Raw genomic sequence first — 26,575 nt, 5'->3', positions numbered from 1 at the left:
CTTGCTTTTAAAATGTAGGTAAATGTACACTTACTCTGGAGACTTTATAAAAATGACATTACTTACTATCCCATGCACCTCTATTTCCGGGAGGAATATGGGGAGGGTGGTCAGACCAGGAAGGGCTGCAGCTGGAGCCAGCTCTGTCTGCTTCAGGATTATCAGAGCGCTAATATAGCAGGCATGGACACATGCTGCATCTGGGGCAGTTCTGTCTACCTGCTCCTCCTGTGGCAGCAGCACCTGTGTTGCAGCACCCCAGAGCAGATATTGAGGTACCCCAGCTGCAAATCACTGGCAGAGAGACGTTACTTAGCCTCCAAATATTTTCCAGTCATTGAGTTTTATACCTGGAATGCATTACCAGATTATTAAAATGCTTTTCATTCAAAGAAACAAAGCATAATAGACAAAAGTAGCATGATCATTAGTGACATTTTCTTTGTGTAACATGATTCTTTGTATTGATTTCTTTGCGTAATGTGATTCTGTAGGAAGAATCATATTTATGGTCTATCTTATGCAAATTGGAGTTAATATTTATGTTAATGTTACATAAGCTATATTACCCAGTGATTAATGAATATATAGGTTGTGTTTGTTAATAAGTGACAATGGGGTAAGATTTGGTGACTGCATGTCATGGATATGCTGTAGGTCGTAAAGCAGATCCTGAACAGCTTGAATTCATGGCAGAATGTTTCTCTGTTTGCACATCTTGCAAGACAAATATGTGTTTATGCATTCACGTAGACTCTGTGATTCTTGAGCCTTTGATGATTTGACCAAAATCTGAAGGTTGCTGTAAATCCAGAATGACTACTTTGTCTTTACTTGAGTCACACCAGACTTGCAGCAGTGTCAGTGAGATTAGTATACATGAGAATGACCTTGAAACTTATTTCTTTCCTTAAATGTGAGAACTATTTCATGCATGCTAAACTCACCTTGCTTTGGAACAATTTTACCCAAAAACAGAAGGCCAGAATATGGCCCTTACGTTATTTTAATCTGATGATGAAGTGATCATGGATTAAATTTTTTTTAGAGGTATTTAAAGGCCCTATTTAACAATAGGAGGCAAAATTCTGTAGTCAGGAGGAGCATTCCAGATTTACACTCAGGCACAAAATTTGTCCTATAACTTAAATGTCTTGGATCACAATGTACTTACTGTGGGCTCCTTCTCAAAATGTTGACTCAAAACACCAGAGAGGAAATGAGATGGGTGAGCCAGTACATACAGTGCCTTACAATTATGGGGAGCAATAAGGAGTTTCTAGCATAAAACAGACTTTATTTCTGATATGCAGAATACAGGGATTCTCTGTAGTTGGGAGGGTAAAAAATCTTATACAAGAACTAGATACTGATATCTAATAATCATTAAAAAAAAATACTGGGGCATGTCTGTAACGATTACAAACATGAAGAAAACAAATTTGTAAACTAAACAAGTCCAAACTTTTAAAATAACATGCAGTTTTTAAAGTACTTTTCACTTTTGGGACATGGTTTGGCAGTAAACATGGTTGTAATACGAGTGAAAAAACGTGTTTCTAACCAAGCAGTCAGACCCTGAAGCCTTGAGGGCTGCAGTCAGTGTGAGCACTGTTTGAGACAAGAATAACAACCCTGAACGTCAGGTTTTCCACTTTTGACGCACCATGTGAATGGGTTGTTTGACGGAGCGTTTACATTGTGGTGGCAGGGTAAACCAGAGGAAGGGAGTGTAAAAGGATGATGAGAGTTGAGTCAATACATGTTGGATAGCTGTCAGTGCTGGGAGCTCCAAGATCTACTGCAATAATCTTTACAATGCTGCCAACCATTAGCTAAGTACACTGCACTGGCATAAAACATACTTTATGAAGGAGTGGAAGGTCTTTATAAAATAAAATATTTTTTCTGGGTGAGGGTCTAAATATTATTCCATATTTACTCTGTCAGTTTTTCTCTTTCATCATTTACCGTATAACCATACAACTCTTCATGTGTATGGTTTCAAACATTTGGTAAAAGTATCCTTAAATTTTGAATTTTTTGGATTTCTGTAAGTACTAATATTTTCTCCCTTTGAATTACTGATAAATGTCTACAGGCCTTCTCAGTTCTACAGATTCCTTTTGTTTGGAAATATCAGGCTAACCTTTAAAAAGTTCTACAGTCGAGTTATTAATCCAGACACTACAAAGAGTGCATCCACTAGTGCACCCTCAACATAGCAGGCTACGTACTCATGCCATCGACTGTACAAATGTTTTATGTAACTAAACTGTATTTACTTTTCTGTTGCATATGAAATAATCAGTTACTATAGTAACTCTCACCTTGCGTTGTATTTCCCCTTGCATGCTGTATTAACCAGAAACACAGAATACTAAAGAAACAATAGCAGCATTATGTAATGTAGAAGGAAATGCTTGGAAAAACACATGCTTAGAAATCCCCTTTAATCATAACCCAGTCCTCAATCATCCCTCTTTCAAGATCTGGGCACACAGGTAAATCTCTTGCATTGCCTTCTTTCTTCCTGCTTGCATGGAAATTCAGCTGTCAACATGGCAATCTTATACTCCCACCTCTTCCAAATGTCATGGACCACTTCCCTTGGTGTCAAGGGATTTAAGTAGAAAGACAGCGTAACTTAAGTAAAGTAAATACCATATTTACTCAAATATACGATGAGGTCCCCATCTGTCCCCCTCCATCAGCACTGGAAGGGAAAAAGCCCTCCATCTCATACAAAGTGGAGGGGGGAGCAGGCGACTGCTTTGGCTCTGACTCTGGCCCTGAGCCCAGGTCAGGGCCAGTGAAATCCACAGCAGCCTCCTGCCCCTGCCTCTGCTTTTCTGCAGCTTCTGCCTCTCACCTATTCCCCCCCTTACTCAAGCAAAGCTCAGCTCTAGGTCAGGTTGGGGTCTTTCCCAGCATGAAGCCCAAGAAAAGTCCTTCTCCTGCCTGGCCAATCAGTAATGCCAACACTGCTGTATTGCTTGCTTGGCCAGTCAATGGCCGATCTTCCATGTGCTGTGGTCTGGGACTGAGCAGCCTGGGCAGTCTGGTGGGGGGAGGAGGAAAGAGGCAGAAACTGGGGAGTTGGGCGGGCAGAGGGGAGAGGCAGAGATTGGGGAGCAATGGGAGAAGAGGCAGAGTTTCTGGGGGAAGAGTTAGAGACTGGGAGAATGAGGGGAGGGGCAGAGGCTGAGGGGAGCGAGGATTGAGGGAGTGCAGGTGACAGGGCAGGACTGCTGCAAGGCAAAGAAGTGGGTGGGGCAGAGGGCAATGGGGAGCAGTGGCTGGGGGGGGCAGGGGTCAGCCACTGCTTTCCCTGTTGTAGCAGGGGCGGGGGGGTAGTCAAGATAACCCTTCAATACTTAGATTCTATACCAGGAAAATTATAACACATATTTATAAATGTTCCATATACAGAGTCTAATTAATGGGATGTTGTCTTGTATTCAGGGTCACTTTATAGTTGAGTAAATATGGTAGTCAAAAGAAAGAAGAGGGGGACTAAGGGTAATAGTCATATGTTCACACAATTAGGCTAGCTACCTACCTAGTTTGATGGCTCTGAATCACTCACATCTATTGAAAAGAAAAGGGTTTTATTATTGGGCGAGGGGTTGTGCTGTAGGGAGAAGGGTGATTTATTTTTTTCCCCCCTTCAAAAGCTTTGTGTGTTGCTCTGCTATAATTAGAGAAGTACGAAGAGAGTTGTGGAGCAACATATATAATGGGTGGTAAGACTAAGTATTTTCAAAGGAGAGAAGCATAGTGCAGTATAAAGAAAAACAAATCAACAAGGTGGAGAATGGGTGTGATCCTGCACCAGTGAAATCAAAAGGAGTTTTTCCATTAAGTTGAGAGGTACAAGATCAGAATCTTTGTGGGTGGTGTATACTTTAATGAGCTATAGGATTACCTAACAAGCCTTAAAAGCTGTTTATGTTTTGAATTGTCCCAATGTTCAACTATGGAATAAATAAGACTCGTGATCAAGCATAGTCCCTAGTTCTTGTGCGCTATTCCTTTATCTAGCGAGAAGAGGTTACTACCAAGGCAATGTGCTCAGCCCTTGGGAGAGGAGAACACTAAACTTCATCTGTTTTGGCCTAGCAATGCAAGTGGCATGGGCAGGTTCTATATTGTTCTTGAATAGTAATAATAAATCATTGATTATTTTTTCTGCCATACATGTACATTACCTGATAAATCTGTGGCCACATGTAATTTATTCAGTTCAGAATAAGACTGCTGTTTTGAACAATTTCAGGAAGAAACCCGTTTTAAATCTTATTCCACGTTGTCTCTGTTACTTATACAAGTATTGCCGCCTTCCTCCTCCTCAACCTCTTCCTCTACATTGACAAAATATCAAACATCTGTAAATAAATAAGAAAAACACTGGGTTTCTTTATCAACAGGGCAAGTTCTTGTAGAGATCTCAAGCGCGCACAAGAAACTGAATGACAGTCTAGATGAAAGTGTAAGTAAATATTTCATTAACTTTTTTGAAATTGTACAAGAATATTTCATAACTTTGTGAATAACCATAATATAATTTGCTTGTTTTTAAAGTTCAAAAAATTTCATAAAGAAATTATTACTGAACTAGAGAAGAAAACAGAGCTGGATGTAAAATATATGAATGTAAGTACGTTGAACCTTAATACCACAACAGATCAATTTCATTTCTTTACATTTTTCTCTTGCTTTAACATCTGTTTCTGCAGCACATGACTGTATATAATATTCACTCTTAAAGTGTGTTAAAAGACATGCCCCTTATCTTGGAAATTATTTAGTATCATTTAGTCTCAAAATATATTAAATATGATCTAAATACTAAAGTTGAAAAATATGTAACATTATTTTGTATAAATGGAAAACTTGTTTTAGCTGGAGAATTCTGTTTTGAATTAGAGCTGCTAATATGAAGAAAAGCCATTGACAAATATGTTGATTCAATATTAATCAAGATTTATCATTCAAGGCATTTCTTAGCTGCTTGCATAGTTCTTTGATAGTTGCATTACAGCATGAATGGTAAGATGTTTAAATTCTTTGTTTGCAGGCAACTTTAAAGAGATACCAGACAGAACACAAAAGCAGGTTAGATTCACTGGAGAAGTCGCAGGCTGAGCTGAAAAAAATCAAAAGGAAAAGTCAAGGTGGAAGGAATGCAATGAAATATGAATATAAAGAAATTGAGGTTTGTGTACTGTATCCCCATGGATTGCTTGCTGCTCTTATGGAAGTCTCTTAACAAGATCAGTCATTGTTATAAAATATTATAATCAAAGTTATCTCCTGAATCTAGTTTCTCCTGACTTCTTTGCTTTTCTTTCTTTCTAAGAAAAGAAAAAAAACCTGCCCACTATTTTCTGTGCTTGCAGTGTAATTACTTGTCTAGATGCATTCTTCTATTTAGCTGTTTGGCAATAGTAAGACAATAGGACTTCAAACAGGTTACATTGCTTTATTGATTCCCCAAGGCTGTTTTGTTTTAAAGACACTGTTAGCAAATGAACTCACACAATGAAAATTACAGTTTAGGGCCTAGTTCTACAGAACTTTTATTTTTCTGAAATGAAGAAATGTTTATAAATAATTTTTTTCTAGAGTCTATTTCAAATTCTGACTGCGGGATTCCTGACTGTGGCTGAATTGCTCGGTCAAAAGCTAAGTGTTAACCTCTGCACAGCCGCTGGTGAACGGGCAGCAGTTGTTGGCTGCTCAGCCAAAAGCTACTGCCAATTCCACAGTAGCTGTGAAAGGGTTAATACACTAGTTCCAACTCTGAGGGGTGAACTCTGGCCCCTCTGTCCATGAGTGGCAGGGGGAGTAGTATGGAAGTAATTTTACAGCGTCTCTGTGCTTCTATTCTTTCAGTACAGCAAAGAATATCAGCATTCCCACTTAAGACATGCACCCCTACTCTGGAGAGCTGAATTTTTTGGGGGGGTAGGGAGAAGGTAGTTTGGGACATGAATAAATATGGTGTATAGGTAGTCTCACTGATTGCACTGCATTTGTAGGATTGAACCTTTAAAAATTGGGGGGGAAAGCTGCATCTTCAATCAGATGTGGCTGTAAATAGTATGTTTTGGTCATCTAATCATAAGATTTTTTTTTTATGATAATCAAGCAGGACAGCTAAATAATATCACCAGTGCCTACAATTAATAGAGGCAAACTCGGTATTCTAATACTGAATTCACCTCTGTTCCTCAGCAAGGCTCAGACAAAGTGAAGAGGTGGGGTGCAAGGGGGCAAACAGTTTATAATTCCATTCAACCTTCTATTATACTGGGAAAAGAATGGGGACAGCTTTATGGGTTAATCTACGTTGGGAAGTTGCTACTCTAAACGAGGGCACGCATTTACAGTGTATTGGCTACTTCTCACTAATTCTGTGTGGCTTCTCTTAGTGGGTGCATCTACACGAGACACTTTACTGCACAGTAAATTAGGCTACTGTGTGGTTAGCTAGTACCTGTAAATATAGGTACTAGATTTACTGCACAGTAACACTCATGTAGATGCTGACTGGGAGCAAATTTGCTCCTACTCAGCCTAGGCAGCAGGGGGCCAAGGGAACAGGGAGTTCTCTGTCCTGTCGCTGCTCAGCTCCCAGCTGCCCTCAGGAGCCAGGAGCTAATCAGCACTGGGACTAGGGACCTTTCTACCCCCTGTCCTGGCTCCCAGTGCAGAGCTGGCTGCTCTGGAAGGTGAGTGGGGGCTGGGTTCCAGAGCAGCCAGCTCCATACAAAGCAGGGCAGCTGCCAGAGACCCACCCGCCCCCCGCCCAGCAGGAGGCTTGCCAGCAACTGTTCCACACCTGAGACAGCTCCCAGCAAACCTCCTGCTGGGCAGGAAAGCCCTACCCAGAATGGGGCTCACTGGCAGCTATGTGTCCTGATTGGGCATGCGGCCAACAGAGCTCTGCTCACTGCAGGGGCAGCTGTCTTTTCACCTGATGCACATCGGGTCCCCTCCCAATGTGCATGGGGCCAGGAGACAGCTGCTACTGCAGCCAGTAGAGCTCTCCTGGCCCCATGCCCCTTGCTAACACCTGGGGGAGCCTGGAGCTCCCCCTGGCTGCTGCAGGGGGGCAGGGCAGGGCAGGAGCAAATCTGCTCCCAGTGGAGAGCATGTATAGACATGCATCTGAGGAAGGCTTACTGCACAGTATTTTACTGCACAGTAAGCCTAATGCTAATTAATAGCACATGTAGACACGCCCAGTGTGCACTTAAGTACCCTTGCATGTGAGCAAACTTACTCCTTTGTCAAAATTTAGTAAAAGAGTTGTTAGCTTTTCTATTTGGTTGTTAAACAGTAGTTGTCTTGTGCTAACGATGGGTGAAGTTATACCTCTATATAGTTTGTGTATAGCCTTCTGCTAGCCTTCTGTAATGGATTCTTTGATCATTTTCTCCAGGATTTTACCAGGGACTGAGGTCAAACTGACTGGTCTGTAATTTCCCGGGTCCTCCTTTCTCCCTGTCTTAAAGATAGGCACCACATTGGCATTCTTCTAATCTTCTGAGACTTTTCCCAAACACCATGAGTCTTCAAATAACTTTGCCATAGATAGCGCGATGACATCGGCCAGTTCTTTTAGCACCCTTGGGTGTAGTTCACCTGGTCCTGCTGACTTGTAGATATTTAGCCTTTGTAGATGCTTCCCCACAAGTTCTACACCAACTATGGTGGGGTGGTCATGCCCACCATTATCCTGTATACTGTCAAGCAGGCTAACACCCTTGGACTGGTGGAGCTAAGAGCCTTGGACTGGTGGGATGATCCTGGCTCGGGCAGGGGGCTGGACTAGATTACCTCTGGAGTTCCCTTTCAGCCAGAGTTCTCTGATTCTGTGATATTGTATTCCTTGTGATTTGTTCTTGTTTTCCATTTCATGTGTTATCTTTTATCGTATATTTTCAGTTCCCTTTTTTCTCTTAAAATAATTTAAGTTTTAATCAAGTCTAAACATAATGTTCAGCTGCTAATCATCTGTCTGTTAACCTAAGATGAGTACAGGAAAGACTGTCTTGTGCTTAACCTACTCCACTAAGGATTCAGATTGAAGTTTCTCAACCTTACGCAAATTTCTTTGACCTTGGTTAAATCTTACTGACTCAGTTCTCCATCTTTAAAAATAAGGCATAAATATTTTCATGCTTCAAAATGATTTTAAGGGTAAATGTGATTACTGAAACCAGTCGATCAGCTAATGTCTGAGTTGCTTGGCATCAGGAGACTAAGCACTCATCTAAAATGTAAAGCAAAAACTTATTGTGCCATTTTAGGAATGATGTTTACACTGCTGATTTTTTGTCTCACAAATTCAGTCAAGTCAGAAGTCAAACTTGTAGCCTGCACACAGTTCATATTATAATTATGTATTTATTTAGTATTTGGAAACAGTCACTTCTCGACAGAGTGATATTCAAAGATTTATTGCTGAAGGTTGCAGAGAAGCTCTCCTTGAAGAAAAAAGAAGATTCTGCTTTTTGGTTGACAAGCACTGCAGTTTTACTCAGCACATGAACTATTATCATATACAGGTCAGTGTTGCTCTAAAGTGCAGAGGTAGAAATGGGGGGTCTCATCAGAACAGAGACATTTTCAATAGGTTATTTTATATTTGTTTAAGCAAAGAAGTAATTACTTACTTTTGAAACCAAGGACTGAAAGACTTGTGCCAATCCACTTGTATTTCCAATATCACAAATAACTTGCACTAAACGTTATCTCTATCACATGGCTTAGTGTTAAATTGATATATTTAGTTTATATACTAGCTAAATATTAAAGCTTCAATGTTAAAAGACTTCATAGAGGTTGCACTGGTGTGGTATAACTGAAGTTAGAATGTAGTCCATTGTAATTCAAATGTTGTTTTAACCCAAAAATTTGCATGTTTTATAACTTCATTTTTTTTGGTTGCAGTGTACAGATTTACTTAACTCCAAGTTGCCTGTGTGGCAGGAAACCTGTAGTGATGCCACAAAAGTGCCAGAGAAAGTTATCAGTATGATAGAAGAGATAAAGACACCTGGTTCCACTCCAATATCAGGAACTCCCCAACCTTCACCAATGATAGAAAGAAATACTGTGGTATGCATTTCCTCATTAATCGCAAGTAAAGACTGACTTCCCTGAGTTTGTATGTGTATAAACTTTATGACTTAAGTCTTGAGACTCTGGAATTGCATATGGTGAAAAAAACTCAGTAACAAGCTGGACCCTCAGTTCTGTAACTATTCATTAGACAGATGCATAGACCCATACAAAGCCTTATTGACATTAGCAGGGATCCTGGTTTCCTCTGTTTAAAAATCACAAATTCTCTGATAAAAACACAAGTTCTCTGATTTTAAAAAGCCCAAAATTTGAACTTAAAATGAGACGTGTGTATCAACTGAATACAATGTTTTATTGATAAATTTACAATTTTAAAGCAATTTGGAAGCCTACCAGTGCCTCAGTCATGATAGTAAAATAAATTCTAAGTACCTATAAATTTTTGTTATTTGATGATTTTGGGTTTTTTATCATGGAAAATCAGAGCTCCCTCTGCCCCCTTAGCTCATTAGGATGCAGGTCCAGGCCCCGAACTTCCAAGCCACAGCCCCCCACCACTGCTGGTGCGCCTTACTCCCCTGCCACGTCTCCCCACCCCGTATCCCTGCTGGAGGTGGCCCCCTGCTGCCAGGCTACAGCCCCCTTCCCCCCAGCTGCAGTGCCCAAGCCCCAGCTGCCGTCTGTGGGAGGCAGCAGCTACTGCAGCACAGCAGAGCATGGAGCCTGGCTCCCCACTCCCCCATGGGCAGCACAGCAGAGGCAGCTGTGGGTTCAGGCTCCCCACCTTGCTGCCCCCGCTCTGGGGCCTCCGCGGCCCAGCCGGCAGGATCCAGCACAGCAAGGCAGAGCAGGGCCAGGTGGGAAAGCTACATGCTGTTGCAAGCCCCGTGCCCCCCTGGCGAGGTGCCCCCCAGATCTGTGTGCGAGGCGGGGGCAGGCTACCTGCTGTGGGTTTGGGGCTCCACACCCTACTGTCCTCTCGCTGGGGCCTCCATGGAGCAGTGGGCAGGACCTGATATGGTAGGGCAGAGTGGGGCCAGGCAGGGAAGCTACTTTATGCTGTGAGCCCTGTGCTGCCCTGGTATGGCACCCCCTGCCTGCCTGGCAGCAGCAGAGGTGGTGGTGCAGATCTGTGTCCTTTGCTGCTGCCAGGCAGCTCATCTGGGGGACAGCAGGAAGGGAGAGGGCCGGCCCCTGTGCGCACTCCCAGAGGGGCCAACTTAGTGCTGCAAATAATCCAAGATGTCCATGTCATTTCATTACTATGTTAATACTATGTGAACATTTTTGCATCTGTAGATTGGAAAAAATTATTATCCTCTTCATGAAAATGCAGCAAAAGTGCCTCCTGCTCCCACAAGTAGAGCATATATCAGTCCTTTAGTTGATATGTTTAACAATCCAGCAGCCGTTCAAAAGGCACCTTCAGAAAGACTAAATAATTCAACAGGTGAGTTTTTTTTCCTTATTTTCATGCTGAAAGTGGGTTTCATTTTTATCTCAGTATGGATATACAAGCAGTACAAATGGTATGTGTTGTTGTCTGTCAAACGTTAGTGCATCTCTCCTGACTACTAAGATAGTCACCAGTCCAATGTTTTGACTATATGGTGTTCTAACAGGCATTGAGAAATGTCTACTGGAGGGATGTTTGGGTTTTTTTCCCTAGATGTTAATGTCTTGCAAAGCCTCATACAGACATTCAGTTTCTCCTGGGAGAGCAGATGTTTGTACAGGTGTTCACTGGACTGTGCTGCTCCAACTGAGAGTAAAAAAAATGGCCCCTTCATAATCCACACATTGTGTTGCACAGAAACACAGACCAACCATGGACAGTCTGGGTCAGCCAATTAGGGTTGCCCTGTGCCCTGCAGGCATCTATTGCCAGGCAGACTAAAGGAGCCTTCAGAACATGCTGAGCTGCGTGCACAAGCCTCCCTCTTCCTCCTCCCCTGGCTTCAGTGTCAGCATTGCAAGCTCTTCATTCTTCAGGGCATCAGCATTTGAAGTCTGTACATGTGACTCTGAATAAGCTTTTGTACTAGGAGAACAAACCAAAAAGAATTCTCCCACATTATCTGAATGCATGCATGCAGCCTTACTGAAATAGAGAACTATCTAATAGGAAAATGTAAAATCCCGACTATGAAGGTTTTGTACTAAACACACAAGTCTCTTAATTCTTTTAATTTCTGTTCATACATTTTTGATTAATATGGCCCAGCAAGTTTAACCAGGTTGGGGACTGAACATGTATCCAATCCTCCATGTCAATTGTTCACTTGCACCTTCTTACCCTGCACTAAGGAAAAGCTGAATCATGGTAACTTAGCCCTGTTTCTTTAAGGACTAAGGTGCTTCAGTTTATCTTTCACTTACTAAAGAATAAGAAGGAGAGCTACTATGTTAGCTTCTCTGAAATAAGTCCATCTCTTTTTATTTCACTGTAACTTGTTCTTTTGTTCATACCTTGAATGATCACTTTAGAACATGTGTGCAGAAAATTGAATGAGTATTACATTCTTTTTTAAAAAATTACAAAAGGACACGAGTTGAAATGGACATGAATTTCCCTTCCCTTTGACCAAATGGTAAATCCCATTAAAAATAGGATTTGTTGTTGCAGTGTTAGAACACGGGTGGCCAATTATTTGGGCTGGAAGACCACTTAAGTTGTTGGTGAGCTGTTGAGGGCTGCATGTACACATGCATGCGAGTACTCCCTGGCCCTGGCCCTGGCCCTGGCCCTGGCCCCAGCCTGCCCCCTTCACCTGCAACTCCCACTGATATCTACTAATTGAGTGCTTGGCACATCTAAAAATCCAACTGTTTATGTCTCCAGTCTCTGAACACAGTTAAAATTTTGTGGGACTGGAAAATATAGTAGAGGTTTCCCTCACTTTATGCAGGTTCTGTATGTGTGAATTCACTCTTATGCGATGACCCTTTTTATACCAAAAATTCATTATACGAGAGGTAAATTCACTCTTATGCAATCAGCATAGTGGAAGCCTGGAGTCAGCTGCTTTCTGCAGTGGATTGTGGGAGTGACATGCACCAGAATATAGTCTCCTGTGTGGATCTGTGCTCTTCGTTCATTGTCTGTGACATGTATTTCTACAGTTGTTATCCCAATTATGATAGTGCCCTGTGCTTGTGTGTACTGTCTGCTGTTGGCGAGTACCAAAATTGTCATGTAAAAATGGGTCTGGGGGTCAGTACAGTTGAGGTCTTGGAACGTATCCTTATTTGTTACATTGTGAAGTGGGTTCCCTTTATGTGAATTCAACTTATACACCCTTTTCCAGGAATATGTGTACAGCATAAAGTGAGGGAAACCTGTAAAAGGAAAATCTTCCATGCATATGTACATTAGCAACATCTAGCCACTAGATAAAACCAGCAGTGGGCATTAAAAGCCTGTAAAACTCCTATATCTACTGGTTTAAAGTTGTAATATTCAAACTATTTCTTATATTAACCATCATAAATATTGTGGTAATGTTAAATACATGCAAATGGCAACTGTGAAGATTGTAATTGGAAATCCCTGCGCCAGAACAACAGATAGTAGGAAAATTGGTTATATTTTAGTTCTACTTTACTGCACTTTTATTGGGCAACTTTTACCTTTGTTACCTTGTGGTTAATGTCACAATTATTTTTTTTTTTTTTAATAGATAATTCAGATGATGCTAATTTATGCCGTTCAACCTCGGTTGCCACAGGGCTGAATATAATGAAAAGACCAAAAGTAAAAACAATCTTTCCACATACGGCTGGAAGCAACAAGACCTTACTTAGCTTTGCACAAGGAGACATCATCACACTTCTTGTAGCTGAAGAAAAGGATGGCTGGCTTTATGGGGAACATGACTTGACTAAAGTGTATGTCAATATATTGCCCAGTTTTGAGATAAGGGACAAATGTATCTGACCAGTTTTCCGGGCTTTTTTTTGCTGAAGGTCACTGCTTTTGGACTGTGGGGAAAACTCCTCAGTGGTCACGAAAATGATGCTGTTGAGACATGTATATATTTGCCCTACAAAAGGCAATACATAAACAAAATCCATTTAATACTATCAGTACTATCAAGAGCCAAAACAGGTGGCTAAGATACTATCCAGACTTTACTGTGCTGAGCTTAATGTTACACCATACCAAACTTGAAAAATATATTTAAGTGAAAACATTAAGTTGTCCTTTTCTTTCATCCTATGTACAGAAAAGGTTGGTTTCCATCATCGTACACAAAACCACTGGAAGAACCAGCTGAAAACAGACTAGCTGCGCCAGTGCCAAGGTAATGATGTCAGTTTGAAGAAAGGTTTGCACTGTTTTAAAATGTTTAAACTTTACAAAAATTCTCTCTCCATTTTTTTTTTAAAATTCTCTTGGGGTTTGTCATTCAGTAATATGTTTTTCTTGATTATGTGACCATTCTCCCCCACCCAAAGACTCCTATATTTAAGGTTAAGCACACATGTTCTTTGCCAGATTAGGGTCCAGAAAGCAATATTAATTGTTTTAATTAATCTAATATTTGCCTGTTTTCCTTGTAGCCCTGTACCAATCAGAAGTATCAGTTCTGTAAATCTAGCAGACAAAGGTGGTGTTGTCCTCCCCCCACCAGACTATCTAGGACCCTTGAAAATAGGTGCAGTTTCAGAAAAGAGACTGGATTCTTCCAAGGATACAATTGTGAAAGTACCAGTAGAAAGACCAGACAGCACAACTCCTGTAAGTAAAACTGCATCGTGACTTTTAATCAGATATTATGAGTCCAAATGTTCCTTTCCAGCCCCTGGCCACTCAGAAGTTAGACAGCCCTGATTTAAATATTCTTAAAACAATTCAGAACATGGAACAAAATGTGGCATTCCACAAGACCTGTGCAACTCCACAGAAGTTAACAGTAGTACGTAAAAATGGGGGGGAAAGTCTTCAAATAACCTTCTGCTGGCAGAAGGATAGATAAACATATAGACAAGTCTACACCCTCAAGCACACAATTGAATTAAATACATGTAAAATAAAATAAATACTCTGATGAATCCATTAAATCAATGTTCAAACAATGATGTATGTTGAAAATTGCTAATAGACTAAGGACCTGAGTATTTTATTGAAGTATATCTTGGATCAGTAAATAACCTACTTAGAATGATCAAAGGATGCAAATACAAATGAGAGTACTTGGTCTCTGATATGTTGACAAACCTTGTTGTTATAGAAAACAAGTAGTAGCCTTTATCAAATAAACTGCCTTTCTATTTCTCTGTTTCCTTTTTTATGATAAATTTGGAGGTATGTAGAGGGGGTAGATGCACTTAGATTAGGCAGTCTATTCTCTAAATGTTTGGTAAAGAAAAAAGGGAGCATTTACACAAAGTAAAGAAATAACTTTGTCTGAATTTTCTCTGGGGAATAAGTAACTTTGTTTTGGAAAAATCAGTTGTTGTAACTTCAAAATTTAAACTGGCACTTTTATTTTAATGAAATACACGACCTGTAGTAAAAGATTCAACTGCAAAAATAAAGCCAATTGCCTCAAAAACTGCTAGGAGCTCAGCTACCTGGGTCTTCTGGTAATGCCCTCTCTTTGTATTTGGATTCCTAAATCCACTGTACGGTAGTGGGCTTCTGTTGATCCTCTGCTGTCTGACTTCAGATATTCCACAGCATCCACACACAGAAGAATTCCTTTTATAGCCAAACTTATATCACTTGCAGATGCAGAAACTTAGATTCTCTGCCAAAGAAGTTTTGAGGGGGGGGGAAAACAGTATTTTTCATTAAAAGAAGATGTATGACTGTCAGACTATACAAAACAGCAAATGCTACAGTTGAGATCAAACTGAGTACAGAGGAGGAGGAGGAGAAGAAGCAGTTGCTTGGCAGAGTCGTCTCCCTGTGGGAATCCTGTGTTAAGAAATTCCCAACTTCCTCTCTTTGGTCTGAAAAAGTGCTTTTTGTTTTTGAGACGGTTGAACTTCAAACCAAACCCCAAGCAGCAACCACAACAACAACAAAAATATTCAGGCAGCAGTTAACTGGTTATTGTTGGAACATGGTGACATTTGCTGCTGGCTTTGTTTCTGATATTATTTATGTTTTATGTAATTACCAAAGGTGCCTAGAGTCTGAAATAAACATCTTTTTCTGATAAGATTTAGATTTGTAAGCTTAAGAATATCAAATGGTCTCCGAGAACAATGAATCTACTAAACCTGGTGTGTGGCATGCCAATAACAAAACTGTATCAAATATTATATAATGTATTGCATATCCACTTAAGACTCTCCTGCTTATATTTATTAATTTTCAAGAATTATTTTGTTGTATGGATATAGAGTAGAAGATAGATTCTGGTATCTTACCAGAACTATAATCTCAAAAGAGAAACAGTAATTCAGCTACCCTATAAGCAGTACTCTGGTTATATAGTCACTTCTGTTAGGTCATTTCAATCCATTCAGTGCTCGTATTTCAGAAATATTTTGTGTAACTTAAAATAACAACACTCTTTTTTTCCTGGCCTTCCCACATACTTCTTTTAGGGCAGCATATTACTTTTTGAGGTGCATGCCTGTTCCCTGGGAAAGGAGGAAGCAATTACCATTGCAACACTTGCTAGAACTCCTATCACAATTACCTTCTGTATTAATGCTTCGCAATGGCCATATTGCACTTCTTATAAACTCTGTAGGCAACTGGGCTGTCATCACTTTATTTGCTTCTGAAAGTATTATACTGCTAAAGAACTGGTAACCATGTTTTGTTACTACCCTACCAGATGTTTTCTATACTTTGAACAAATGTGACTAGTTGCTATTTTTCAAGGCAGAAGGGTCTCTTAAATTCCCTATAAGGAGCCTTTTAATTTATGAAGAGTACATTCAGATTGTTCAGTGAAGGCTCTTTGTAAACCATTTCCAAAATTATTTTTGAAGCCACAATTCATGAGGGGTTTTACTCATTACTGACAATCTGCTGCAAAGAACTGCATAATCCTACTATGATGTAGCATTTCTAGGACAATGTATTTCTATAGAAATATACTTTCACACTCTATGAAATGGATTGCCGAGACAAAAGATTTATATTCTAGCCTTTGGACAGTTTGTTGATTTAAGGATCTCTAGGAGCTTCCAAAACAATTCTGTGAACCAAGCACCTATATTTTGTCAGCTGCAATTTTACTTTTTGGATAAAAATGTGTCTTAAGGGTTACATAATGCTGACATTATATATTGGTTCATTTTATTCTGTGGCTAACTGATGTTCAGATCACCTTTTAGATCAACATGTCCTTTTGCTGTAATTATGTTGGCAATGGTTTAAAGATTTATTAGCTCGGTAAAAGTTGCAAAGCAAGCAGTACAGTGAGTTCCCTGCAGTGAGACAGGCAAAAATGTGACTTACTGTAGAACTGTTAAATGGCTGCATCAGTTTTGTCTCAGTCTCACTGTACTATTATATTTTATATGGTCAATTTAGCTCCAGTAACTTCTAAACATTTACTCCAGGTTTTGTTAAGATGAGCAAGTGTAACAATAGTAGCCCCCATGCTTCTGTTGCGCAAAAACAAAACCAAGAGGAAAAAGAAAATCCCTTCTAAAATTCTAGCCAGTTTTCTTGGGAGTAGGGTGAGCTTATGGCTTTTTTAAAAGGAAAGACTGGAAAACCCTGTGAATCCTAAATGTCCACCAGGAAAGAGAATTCAACAGATCCTGCAGCATCGGAGAGGTTATGATTCATTGCTCTTGTCTGGGCCCCTCCCAACCTCTGCCAGAAGAACTTCCTCTGTGGCCATATGCTGCTCCCTGTCTTGGCTACAACAGAGAAGGGAGCTGTAGAGAAAAGTTGCTGCCAGTGAGATCAAAATGTACGCATAGCAAGGAAACTGTAGCTGCTCCATAGTTCTGTTACCTGCCTTATTTACTTCTGCTCCTTTAAAGAACCTATAGAATTTGGAGCAAGTGAAGTTTACACGGGAATCTACCTAGGAGTACAATGCAGAGCTGCTCCCTGCCTCACCCGCTTCTGTGCAAGTCTCTCCCTCTCCCTGCTTCCTCTAAGGCCGTGGAAACCAACTCAGTGTGACAGGAAGCTGTCTGTAAAATTTTGAAATATTTTGTTCCATGTGAACACTACAACAGTATGCAACTTGTAATGAAGCATAGTATGATTCACTGGAATATCTGATCTCTAAAAAGTGGATAGCCTAGGCTAGGTACAGAAATTACACTTAACATGCATTAAGCACAAAGTGCCTTATGGCTGTAATAGAATAGATGCTCACGGCGCATAAAGCACTTAAAAAATGGCGGATCTCACTTTAACGAACATCTGTACCACATCCCATCCTGACTTAAAGTAGGTGACATTCCTCCAGCATCCCAGGGTCCCCTTGCTGGGCAGCTTGCTAGCCTGGGTCAATGCTAATCTGCTCTGTTATAGAGAAGAGACAGAAAAGCCTCTGTCTCTTCCCTATGTGGCCAGGTAGGGAGTGGAAGGAACAGCCCATTCCCCAGCCCCACTGCAAGTACCCCTCCGCAGCTTGCTGGCTGGGGTCCCCAGGGGGCAGGCTGGATCTGTGCAGCAGGGGGACTCCCTTCCCCCACCCGCAGTTCCGGGCATGGCAAAAAGCTGAGCCATGCAGCCCTGTGCTGCAGCTTCTGGCTGCAGCTGTCAAGAGACAGGGTGGAGGGGGAGTGGGGTAGAAGGGAGTCCCCCTGCAGCTGGACCTAGCCCAGACACCCGAGAGACCAGCCAGCAAGCTGTGGGAGGGAGACCTTGCAGCAGGCAGAACTCCCTAAGCAGCCCCCGCCCACCCCAAACGCTGCAGCCAGAGCTGCAGGACGGGGCTTCCTGGCCCAGCTTTTTGCCATGCCAGCAAATGTGGCTGGGGGGGGGGGAAGGGATCCCCCCCCCACAGCTTGTTGGCTGGGGTCTCAGGGGGCTGGACTGGGCTAGGGTACATTCAGCACCCCCTGCCCCAGCCTCTTGACACCTGCATCCAGAAGCTGCAGCACAGGGCTGCCTGGCCCCAACCCCTCATCCCCACAAGCTCCCAGCCAGCAAGCTGTGGGGGGGCCCTCATGGTGGGGAGAACTCCCTTCCTTCCCCTCTCCTTACTCCCCAGCCACCCATGCTGACAGCTGCCTGCTGGCAGAGGGGTAGGGCTGGGGGAAGGAGCCACTCCAGTAGACCCCAGAAGGCATGCAGGAGCCCCCCAGCTTGGTGGCCTTGACCAGCGCAGGCAGGCTCTAAGCCCCTCTGCCGAATGTCAGCCATGTGTTGGGTTCACTCCCTCTCTGTCCTACAGCACTTCAAGTAAAGCACGGTAGTTAAGAGTGCTTGCGCTAGGGGCTTTTTGAACATCTGTATCCAGCCTTAATGGCTTAGCCCCTGGGTTTCTTCATCTGTGTTCTTGGTTTAAATCTGATGAAATTAGTTGTCCAACCTTCATTAAATTTAAAAAAAAAATTCCCTGGGAACAATTTCATTTAAAAAGATTAGTATAACAGCCCACATTTTAATTGTTTTTCCTTGCTTGTTTGTGTTTTATCAGAAACAGCATGCAACTCGAACTCTAGTTTAGAAGTTATGGAAGCATGTATCTAACCCTGAATACATGCTTTCAGTGGGATTACTCAGGTACACTTAGTCATGTGATTCAGCCTCTTGTTGAACTGAGGCCTCCATCAGTATGGATTTCAGAATACCTTTGGACCCAACTAAAATTATGGAAGTTAGAACCTTAATGTATGTAAAGCACAAAGGGTTCATACACATTTTAAGTAATATACTTTTTATTCTGAAAGTTGTACATTGCAAATGTATAAACCTAATAATTCCTTCTACTGGGTGTTTTTACTGTAGACCAAATGAAGAGTCACACATTTATCTAGTTGCTGATCATGTATTCCTGTAGCTACATGTATATGTATATTCAAATTTAACAGTACATTTTCATTCTTTTTGAGCTGCCACTTTCATTTTCCTTTTGATGCCTGTTAGAGTAATTATGCAGTGTTAGAGTTATTCTGCAGTGTAATTAATTTTAATGTACTGATTTATACAGTTGATTTAGTCTCTGGTTTTTCTCATCTGTACTAATACAGTGGAAACTATATTTAATAGCCACAAAACTGTTGAATAGGCATCTGAAAAATATTACTTTTGATGCAAGTTTTCCTTTATCTCAACTGGAAATTTGACTGTGGTAATAACATTATGGTGGTGTAATACTGCCATCTCCTGGATTATCTGAACAACTTCACAAAAATGAAAAGTATCAACTTCATTCAGAAAATAATACACAGTAATTATTTTTTCTACAGAATGTCATGTATCATATTTAACTGTACTGTTGTAAATGTACTGAAATGTTAGAGATGGATAAGCAAATTCCTACATGTATATCATCCTCTTATATACAGTGGAGAAAGGACACATCCATGTAATGTTGCTAACTCTGCCTTTGATTGATAAGGTCTAGTTACATACACATATCTCATACCTTGTATTCCTGCAATTGGGAGTGCAGTTGGGCTGGTATGACAAATGAGAACTAGGTCCCTCCTATTTTGAATTTCAAATATGCCATTAAATTTGGCTGCTATTTTGATTTTTTCACTTGGATTCATGGTATGTTAGGACAAAATCCAGCAACACCCTCTATAAAATTTAACATCAACAGCTGGCCTTTGTAATTGCATTGTTGCAGCTGAACAGGTTTAGATGCAGCCATTTATGTATCAGCATGATAACCAGAATTTAAACTCTGTTCATGTTAATGACTACTGTAAGTAACGGGGCTTTTACATGTTCAGGAGTGATTTTAAAAAGTCCAACATAATCTGCAGCATGCTGTAAATCAATCTAATCCAGTGTTCTCTCTCTCTCTCATTTTAGACTCTCCTTTTACTTTTTATGTGGCATCTCATTGCAAACAATTTTTATAATTCGTTATCTGACTTCTAAATGCCCAATTAGCACTTACGTAAAGATACTCCTTGCAGATCTTGAACCTGATGACAACAACAGAAGGGTTCTCTCTATTTTACGAGTCTCCTCATTCTCCATTTGTGCTATATGTATTCACCTGTAAACTCTATACTGAAGTCCTTTCATTCTTTTTACAGAAACCTGACATAAATGGCATTACAAAACCACCTTTCCTAAGGTATGGGTTGTTTTAAATTAAACTCCCCTAAGATACACTATACTAAAGTTGGTTTTATTTGTATTGGTAAAGACATAAATCTGTTTTGCATTTCATAATGCCTCCTGCTAAATGTGCTAGTAAAACAGCACTACTCAAATTCATCACACTTAAGTTTTCCTAAGCACGGTGGCTGGTGATTGTCAGTGGTAAAATAAAGGAAATTCAGCCTATTCAGAATTTCCATTTATGTGAAAGAAAGCAGGATCAGGCTCTTAAGCTGGAGTTAAAGTGAAGAAACATGAAATACAGCAAAGGAAAATTAAGTCATGTTCTCCAACTAGCTAGTTTTATCTGAATTCCAGAATGGGGAAGTGAAAGCTGTGTCAGACTATTTGGATGAAAAAGTATATATTAGAGTCCTTATCCTGAACCTATAAAGTGTTTGGGGATTCTTTTTAGTCTAGTTAAACTAAGACAGGATAAACTGCATAGTGTTTTGTAATCTAAAACTATGACTTATTCCTCAAACAAGTATCAAAGAGGAAAGGAGATTACACATCTTACTCTGTGATTATTGTACAGCTGACTTGTAAAATTTTACTGTGGCATTCAGTTCCATGTATATTGCAGCTAAATAGAAATGTCATTATTAAAAAGTCAATCTTAGAGAGAAAATACATGCCATTCCTTGAAAAAGGTGTTAAAACCTCCATTCAATAAAACATGTTAAGGACTGACTTAAATCCACCTCTCTTCAGCAAAGCACACAAGCACAAACACACTGCTTTACTGTGCTGTCACTTGAGTTACTTTAGTCATCTAGTTGTCTGTTTATTGCCATTGAGCTTGTAGTAATTTGTAATTTTTTCTCTTTCCAGTGGAGAAAATCCTTTTGCCACAGTGAAACTCCGACCAACAGTAACAAATGACAGATCAGCACCAATAATTCGATGAATGTAACATTTAAATATTTTTACTCTTTCTAAACAGCATTTTTGGCAATATGATTTATAAAGGCTATCTGAAGTTGCTTTTAAACTTTATTTAAATGTAATTACTGTAAAGTAGGAAAATATTGGAATAGATTTCTGATTTTAAAAATTCACTTGCTTCCTAAATGCTCTGGGTTAATGTGTGTGAGAATTTTCGCTTGATTTTACAGTATGCCCTCATCAGAGAGAGAATTGTGAAATATAGGGGAAAGTGACTATTGTAGTTAACAGCATAATTTATCATTTATATTATTTCCCCATGAACTGTTACCTTGGATAAGTTCTAGTATTTAAGTTTCCATATAATATTTACTGACTAGACAAAAGAAAAAAAATGATTTTTTTTAATAGGAAAGAATAATACAATAACTGCCTTAATACTGAAAAATGTTTGCTTGTATAAAATGATTATGTATTTCATTATTTTGTTTAATATAAAGATGTTCTAGGTTATAAATAAATAAATAAATATTTATCCTGTAAATGAGATTAGATGCATCATGCTTTTCTTGATATTCATATATCAAATAGCATTTTAAATGTGTGTAGCACAAAATTATTACAAAAGGTCTGAATTTTTTTTTCCTTTTCTTCAGTAGTGTTCTACTTTACTTTAAAACTAATACTCTTCCAATGAAAAAATATTCTCCTGCAGCACTATAATAACTTTAAAGGGACTGTCAACCTAAATTTGTCAAGTTATAATTTTTATATAAATATTACTGCCACAAAACTTAAAATGCTACCATGATTTTTCAAATTCTAACGCAAGTAGTTGCCTTTTCAACAATTTTCCTATGCCTGAAACATTGCAGCCCTCCATATCCGAAGTTAAAATGCACTGTTTACAGAATAACACAAGAGAAATGCAGAAATATGCTAGATTTTTAAACGTACTTACATGTCCAATATCACCAAAAAATGTTTATTAACAAACAGCATGTAGGTGGTGTCCCTTTAAATCACGGAAATGGAAAACATTTTGGTTCTTTTGCTCATCCATCTGTTATCCGGGATCTGCAGGACTGTTCCCTCTGTTGTATTTTTACAGTTGCACTTAACCATGTTCTGTGTGCCACAGTGTGAATGTAGAACTGAGCCACCAAGCTGAATTCTACTCGTGGCAGCAGTAATGACTTATGACTTCAAATCCTCAGCTAGCTCAGGCTCTGATCTCCTATGGTAGGCAGAGTTTGGGTAAGGAAACCTCTAGAAAAATGTATGGTGCTGCAAGTTTTCCCCCTCTGCATCTCTGCTTACCCAACTCCAGCAAAGTTGTTTTGAGCACCTTTGTACTGTTGAGAGTAACATTTTCCACGTCGTACGCAAAACACAGGCTTTGGCCCCTTCTGCTCACCAAGGACCCCATTCCACATGTTATGAGAGTAGCTGCATCTGTACCAGGATCCTGACCCTAATTTGAATATTACATTCTGCCTCTTGCACAGTTTAAACTTTTTCACGCCTTTTCTAAAACTGTATGGTCATTACTAGCTATGTAAATAGCTGAATTTCTAAGCTAACTAGTTCTAGTATCTAGTTTATAAAAAAAACAAAACGAAAAACTCTGCAGTCCTTCAGCATTAGTCGGGGGGGGGGTAGATGGATGCATATCTGTACTATATGAGCATAAGAGAATGGATATGGACTCTACTTTTGAAAAGGTCAAATGCAATGATCTGGAGACAGATTTCTGTAACTGGCACAAACAAAACACAGGCAATCCTGTACTGAAATGGACTGGTGATTAGTTCAGTAAGTGATTTTTGTCTGACAATAGCAAACACACTGAATTTTAGAAATTAAGTTTCCATGATGTATTGAAGTGGGCAATATGAGATCTCACAAGAATGACTTCCTGCCCTTGTGGTGACCAACTGATACCAGAGCAAATAGTTCTCCAAATTCCCTTAAGGAGATGTTTGGAAAGTGTATAAAAGGGCAAGGCTACTTATTAATAACCATTTTCTAGGCTGAAGGAAAACAGCACTGTGCTTTTGCCCAGTAAGGACAATGTATTTTAGAGCAAGGATGAGACTGCATCAGCTTAGGTGGGTGGTGCTTGGAAAGTTAGGCCCATCTCTTTTTGTTCCTCCTCCTCCTCCATAAAGAAAGGAGTAGTAGTCCCTTACATTCTCTGTGATAGAAGAACCCATTACAGAGGAGGCCTGTTGAAAATTCTCCTCTGTCTTCAGGGTGGATTTGATTTAAAACAAATAGATTTAAATCACTGGTCAGGAAGCCTTGATTTAACCACTGTTTTCTATTAAAAATGCAGTCTTGTTTCATATCCTTTATTAATTTAAAGTCTTGAAACTGCATTTTTAGAGAGGTAAAGGTTTGTCTCTCTGCAAATTTGTGTACACAGTCAAGAGAGCTGATGGGTAAGTAATCAAGTCTAGTGTTTCTCGTCTCCATATACTGCTGTTAACAAGGATGTTATCTCTGGAGAGACAAATCCAGTTTGAGAACTGAAACTAAGCACCACTGAGATGCTTAATGGGATCTTCTAGACTGAGCACTGAGTCCCATTGGGTAGAGTAGTTTTCTTTAATCTTTACTAATCTGTAGAGGAGCCTCTGGGACCTCATAAGATTGGGCCCCTAATATAGCCCATGGCCTGTTGTAACCTATTTATAAAACTTTTCTAACGAGGTTATATGAATATATTGTCTCAAATAGTATATAATTAGAAATTATAATCTCAGTTCCATGATGATATCTTTGAGCTTCAGCAGATCTTAAATTAAAACTATCTGTATATAGGGTTGTTGTTTTTTAAAAAGCACTTAAAAAATTTTAAGATATGATTAAATTAAAAAATCTGATTGAAATTAAAAATTCAGTCTTTTAATTGTTGATTTTTATCTATGCTGGCTGTTTGTTTTTGCAACTGCAAGATTTCTTCCAGCACTTGTGTAGTCTTTTTTTTTTTTTTTTTAATTGTAGTCTCTTGGGACAATTAATCTGTTGTGTCAGACTGAGGGCATAGACAAATGTTTTCTGAGATTGTTTTAATGTGTGGGCCACTCCATGAGCATAGAACAGCTACTAGGATGCATCTGTTACAGCTGAATGATGCTACAGCAATACAATTTAGCACAACTGCCTTAGCTTTGACCCTGAATCAAACAGGGTCAAAGCTGGAGTGGATTTGCTACACTTGTACTATTAGAGGATCATGCAGGCGGTTGCATCCTAACATCTTAATAGGTAATCCTTAGAATCATATAAAATTAGGGTTGGAAGGGACCTCAGAAGATCTAGTCCACCCACCTGCTTAAAGCAGGACTATCCCAAACTGGATCATCCCAGTCAAACCTTTGTCTAGCCCAGGTCTTAACTTCCAAGAATGGAGAGTAACCTGTTCCAGTGCTTTACTACCTCATGAGAGAATTTTTCCTAATATCAAACCTAAAACTCTCTTGCTGCAACTTGAGACCTTTGCTCCTCATTGTGTCAATTTAGCTCCATCCTCTTTGGCACCACCCTATTAAATCCCTTCAGTCTTCTCTTCTCCAGACTAAATAAACCCTGTTCCCTCAGCCTCTCCTCACAAGTCCTGTGCCCCAGCCCCTTAACCATTTTTATTGTCCTCCAATGCACTATTTGTCCACATCCTTTCTGTATTGGGGAGCCACTACTCCAGATATGACCTCACCAGTGCTGAATAGAGAGGAATAATCATTTTCCTCAGTCTGCTCGCAACACTCCTGATAAAGCAGCCCACTATGCTGTTAGCCTTCTTAGCAACAGGGGCACCTGTTGGCTCACTCAGCTTGTTATCCACTGTAACCCCCAGGTCCTTTTCTGCAGAGCTGCTGCCCAGCCAGTCACCCCCAGCATGGGACTTTTCCATCCCAAGTGCAAGATTTTGTACTTGTCCTTATTGAACTGCATGAGATTTCTTTTGGTCCAGTCCTCTCTCTGAATCCTAGCCCTACCCTCCAGTGTATCTACTACTACCCCTAGCTTAGTGTCATCTGCAAACTTGCTGAGGTGTGCTCCCCATCTTTCAGGTCACTGATGAAAAAGATATTGAACAAAACTGGCCCCAGGACCAACCCCTGGGGCACTCCACTTGATGCTAGCTAGACAGAGCCACTGATTCCTGTTGCTTGAGCCTGAGGATCCAGTCAGTTTTCTATGCACTTTACAGTCCCTTCATCCAACCTATACTTCCTTAGCTTGCTGGTGAGAATGTTGTAGGAGACCATATCAAAAGCCTTGCTCAAGTTAAGGTGCATTATGTCCACTGCTTTCCCTGCATCCACAGAGTCAATTATCTTATAGTTGAAGGCAATCAGGTTGGTCAGGCATGATTTGCCCTTCATGAATCTATATGGATTGTTCCTCAATACCTGATAATCACTAATGGAGATGGACAGAGAGAACAACTCAAGTTTCAACCCAAAGTTGGACCCCTTTGTGTAATTAGCAACACTCGAGCAGTAGTACTCCACATGCATTTTTTTTTCTTAGCAGAAATGCACTTAGTTAATCTTCCTATACTGTTCTTCAGACTCCCCTGCTTCTTGTGCTTATCTGAACTCCTAACATCACAGCTTAGTCGCACAGAACCCATAGGCTAAGAGCCCTAGTATCACAGAGGTTACCCATGTTCTGCCTCTAGGGTCCCAAAATTGCTTTGCTTTTTACTACTCTACTCAACTGCTAACCATAGTTGTCAATCCCTGATGCCTCAGTTCATCTTTCCATTTTCCCCTATTACACTGTTTCACATTATTCTTTTCTTGTGGGGGTGGGTATGAAACAATGAAAGCTTTTAATCTGACTTACCACCTTTAACTACTGTTCATCTCTTTAGTTTCTTTAGCATTATAAGAGAAGTTAATAGGAGAGAAATAATACTGCTATTAACCACTGACTTAAGATCAGACACTTCATAAAAGGTGCTATTTGCTTCCTGTTAAAGCACCTTGTACTTTCCCAACTTGTTCAATTACCTTCTGTGTTGTCCCAAATATTTCAGTCTAAATGCCATCACCCTTATAAAACCAATAAAAATCCTCAGACGATATTGGATCCAACATCTGATTTTCTAAAGTGATCAAATCCTAAAGCAAGATTTCATTGACCCATCCTCATGCCTGCAGTCAGTTTTGAAGACAGAGACTAGTGTGCATTTACTTCCATGAGGAAGAAAAAGTAGTGGCCATCATTACAATACTTGCCTCACTGACTTGTCATTTTTCCTCAGTTAAAGTTTCTTAGCTTTAGCCTGCAGTTCAGCTAGCTCAGTGGAGGCCAACCTTCTTAGCAGACAAAAAAAAAAAAAAAAAAAAA

General features: G+C 40.1%; 1 protein-coding gene across 2 annotated transcripts in view; it reads left to right on the top strand.

The window, feature by feature from the left end:
* BAIAP2L1 (BAI1 associated protein 2 like 1) overlaps positions 1-21,755 on the top strand; it is a 77,870-nt gene extending 56,115 nt beyond the window's left edge. For both annotated transcript variants that reach the window (XM_019512886.1, XM_019512887.1), the window contains exons 4-14: positions 4,431-4,492; positions 4,585-4,656; positions 5,081-5,218; positions 8,427-8,579; positions 8,965-9,132; positions 10,399-10,549; positions 12,780-12,987; positions 13,326-13,403; positions 13,663-13,840; positions 20,254-20,294; positions 21,155-21,755. In XM_019512886.1, the coding sequence (XP_019368431.1) occupies positions 4,431-4,492; positions 4,585-4,656; positions 5,081-5,218; positions 8,427-8,579; positions 8,965-9,132; positions 10,399-10,549; positions 12,780-12,987; positions 13,326-13,403; positions 13,663-13,840; positions 20,254-20,294; positions 21,155-21,230 (1,325 nt within the window). In that variant the 3' untranslated portion in view covers positions 21,231-21,755. The remainder of the gene's footprint in view (positions 1-4,430; positions 4,493-4,584; positions 4,657-5,080; positions 5,219-8,426; positions 8,580-8,964; positions 9,133-10,398; positions 10,550-12,779; positions 12,988-13,325; positions 13,404-13,662; positions 13,841-20,253; positions 20,295-21,154) is intronic.
* The last annotated feature ends 4,820 nt before the right edge of the window (positions 21,756-26,575 follow it).

The sequence above is a fragment of the Gavialis gangeticus genome, unplaced genomic scaffold, assembly GCF_001723915.1.
Source record: "Gavialis gangeticus isolate Ggan-Ray unplaced genomic scaffold, GavGan_comp1, whole genome shotgun sequence".
In the NCBI taxonomy this organism is placed as follows: Eukaryota; Metazoa; Chordata; order Crocodylia; family Gavialidae; genus Gavialis; species Gavialis gangeticus.
This window is presented reverse-complemented; position numbering and strand designations above follow the sequence as displayed.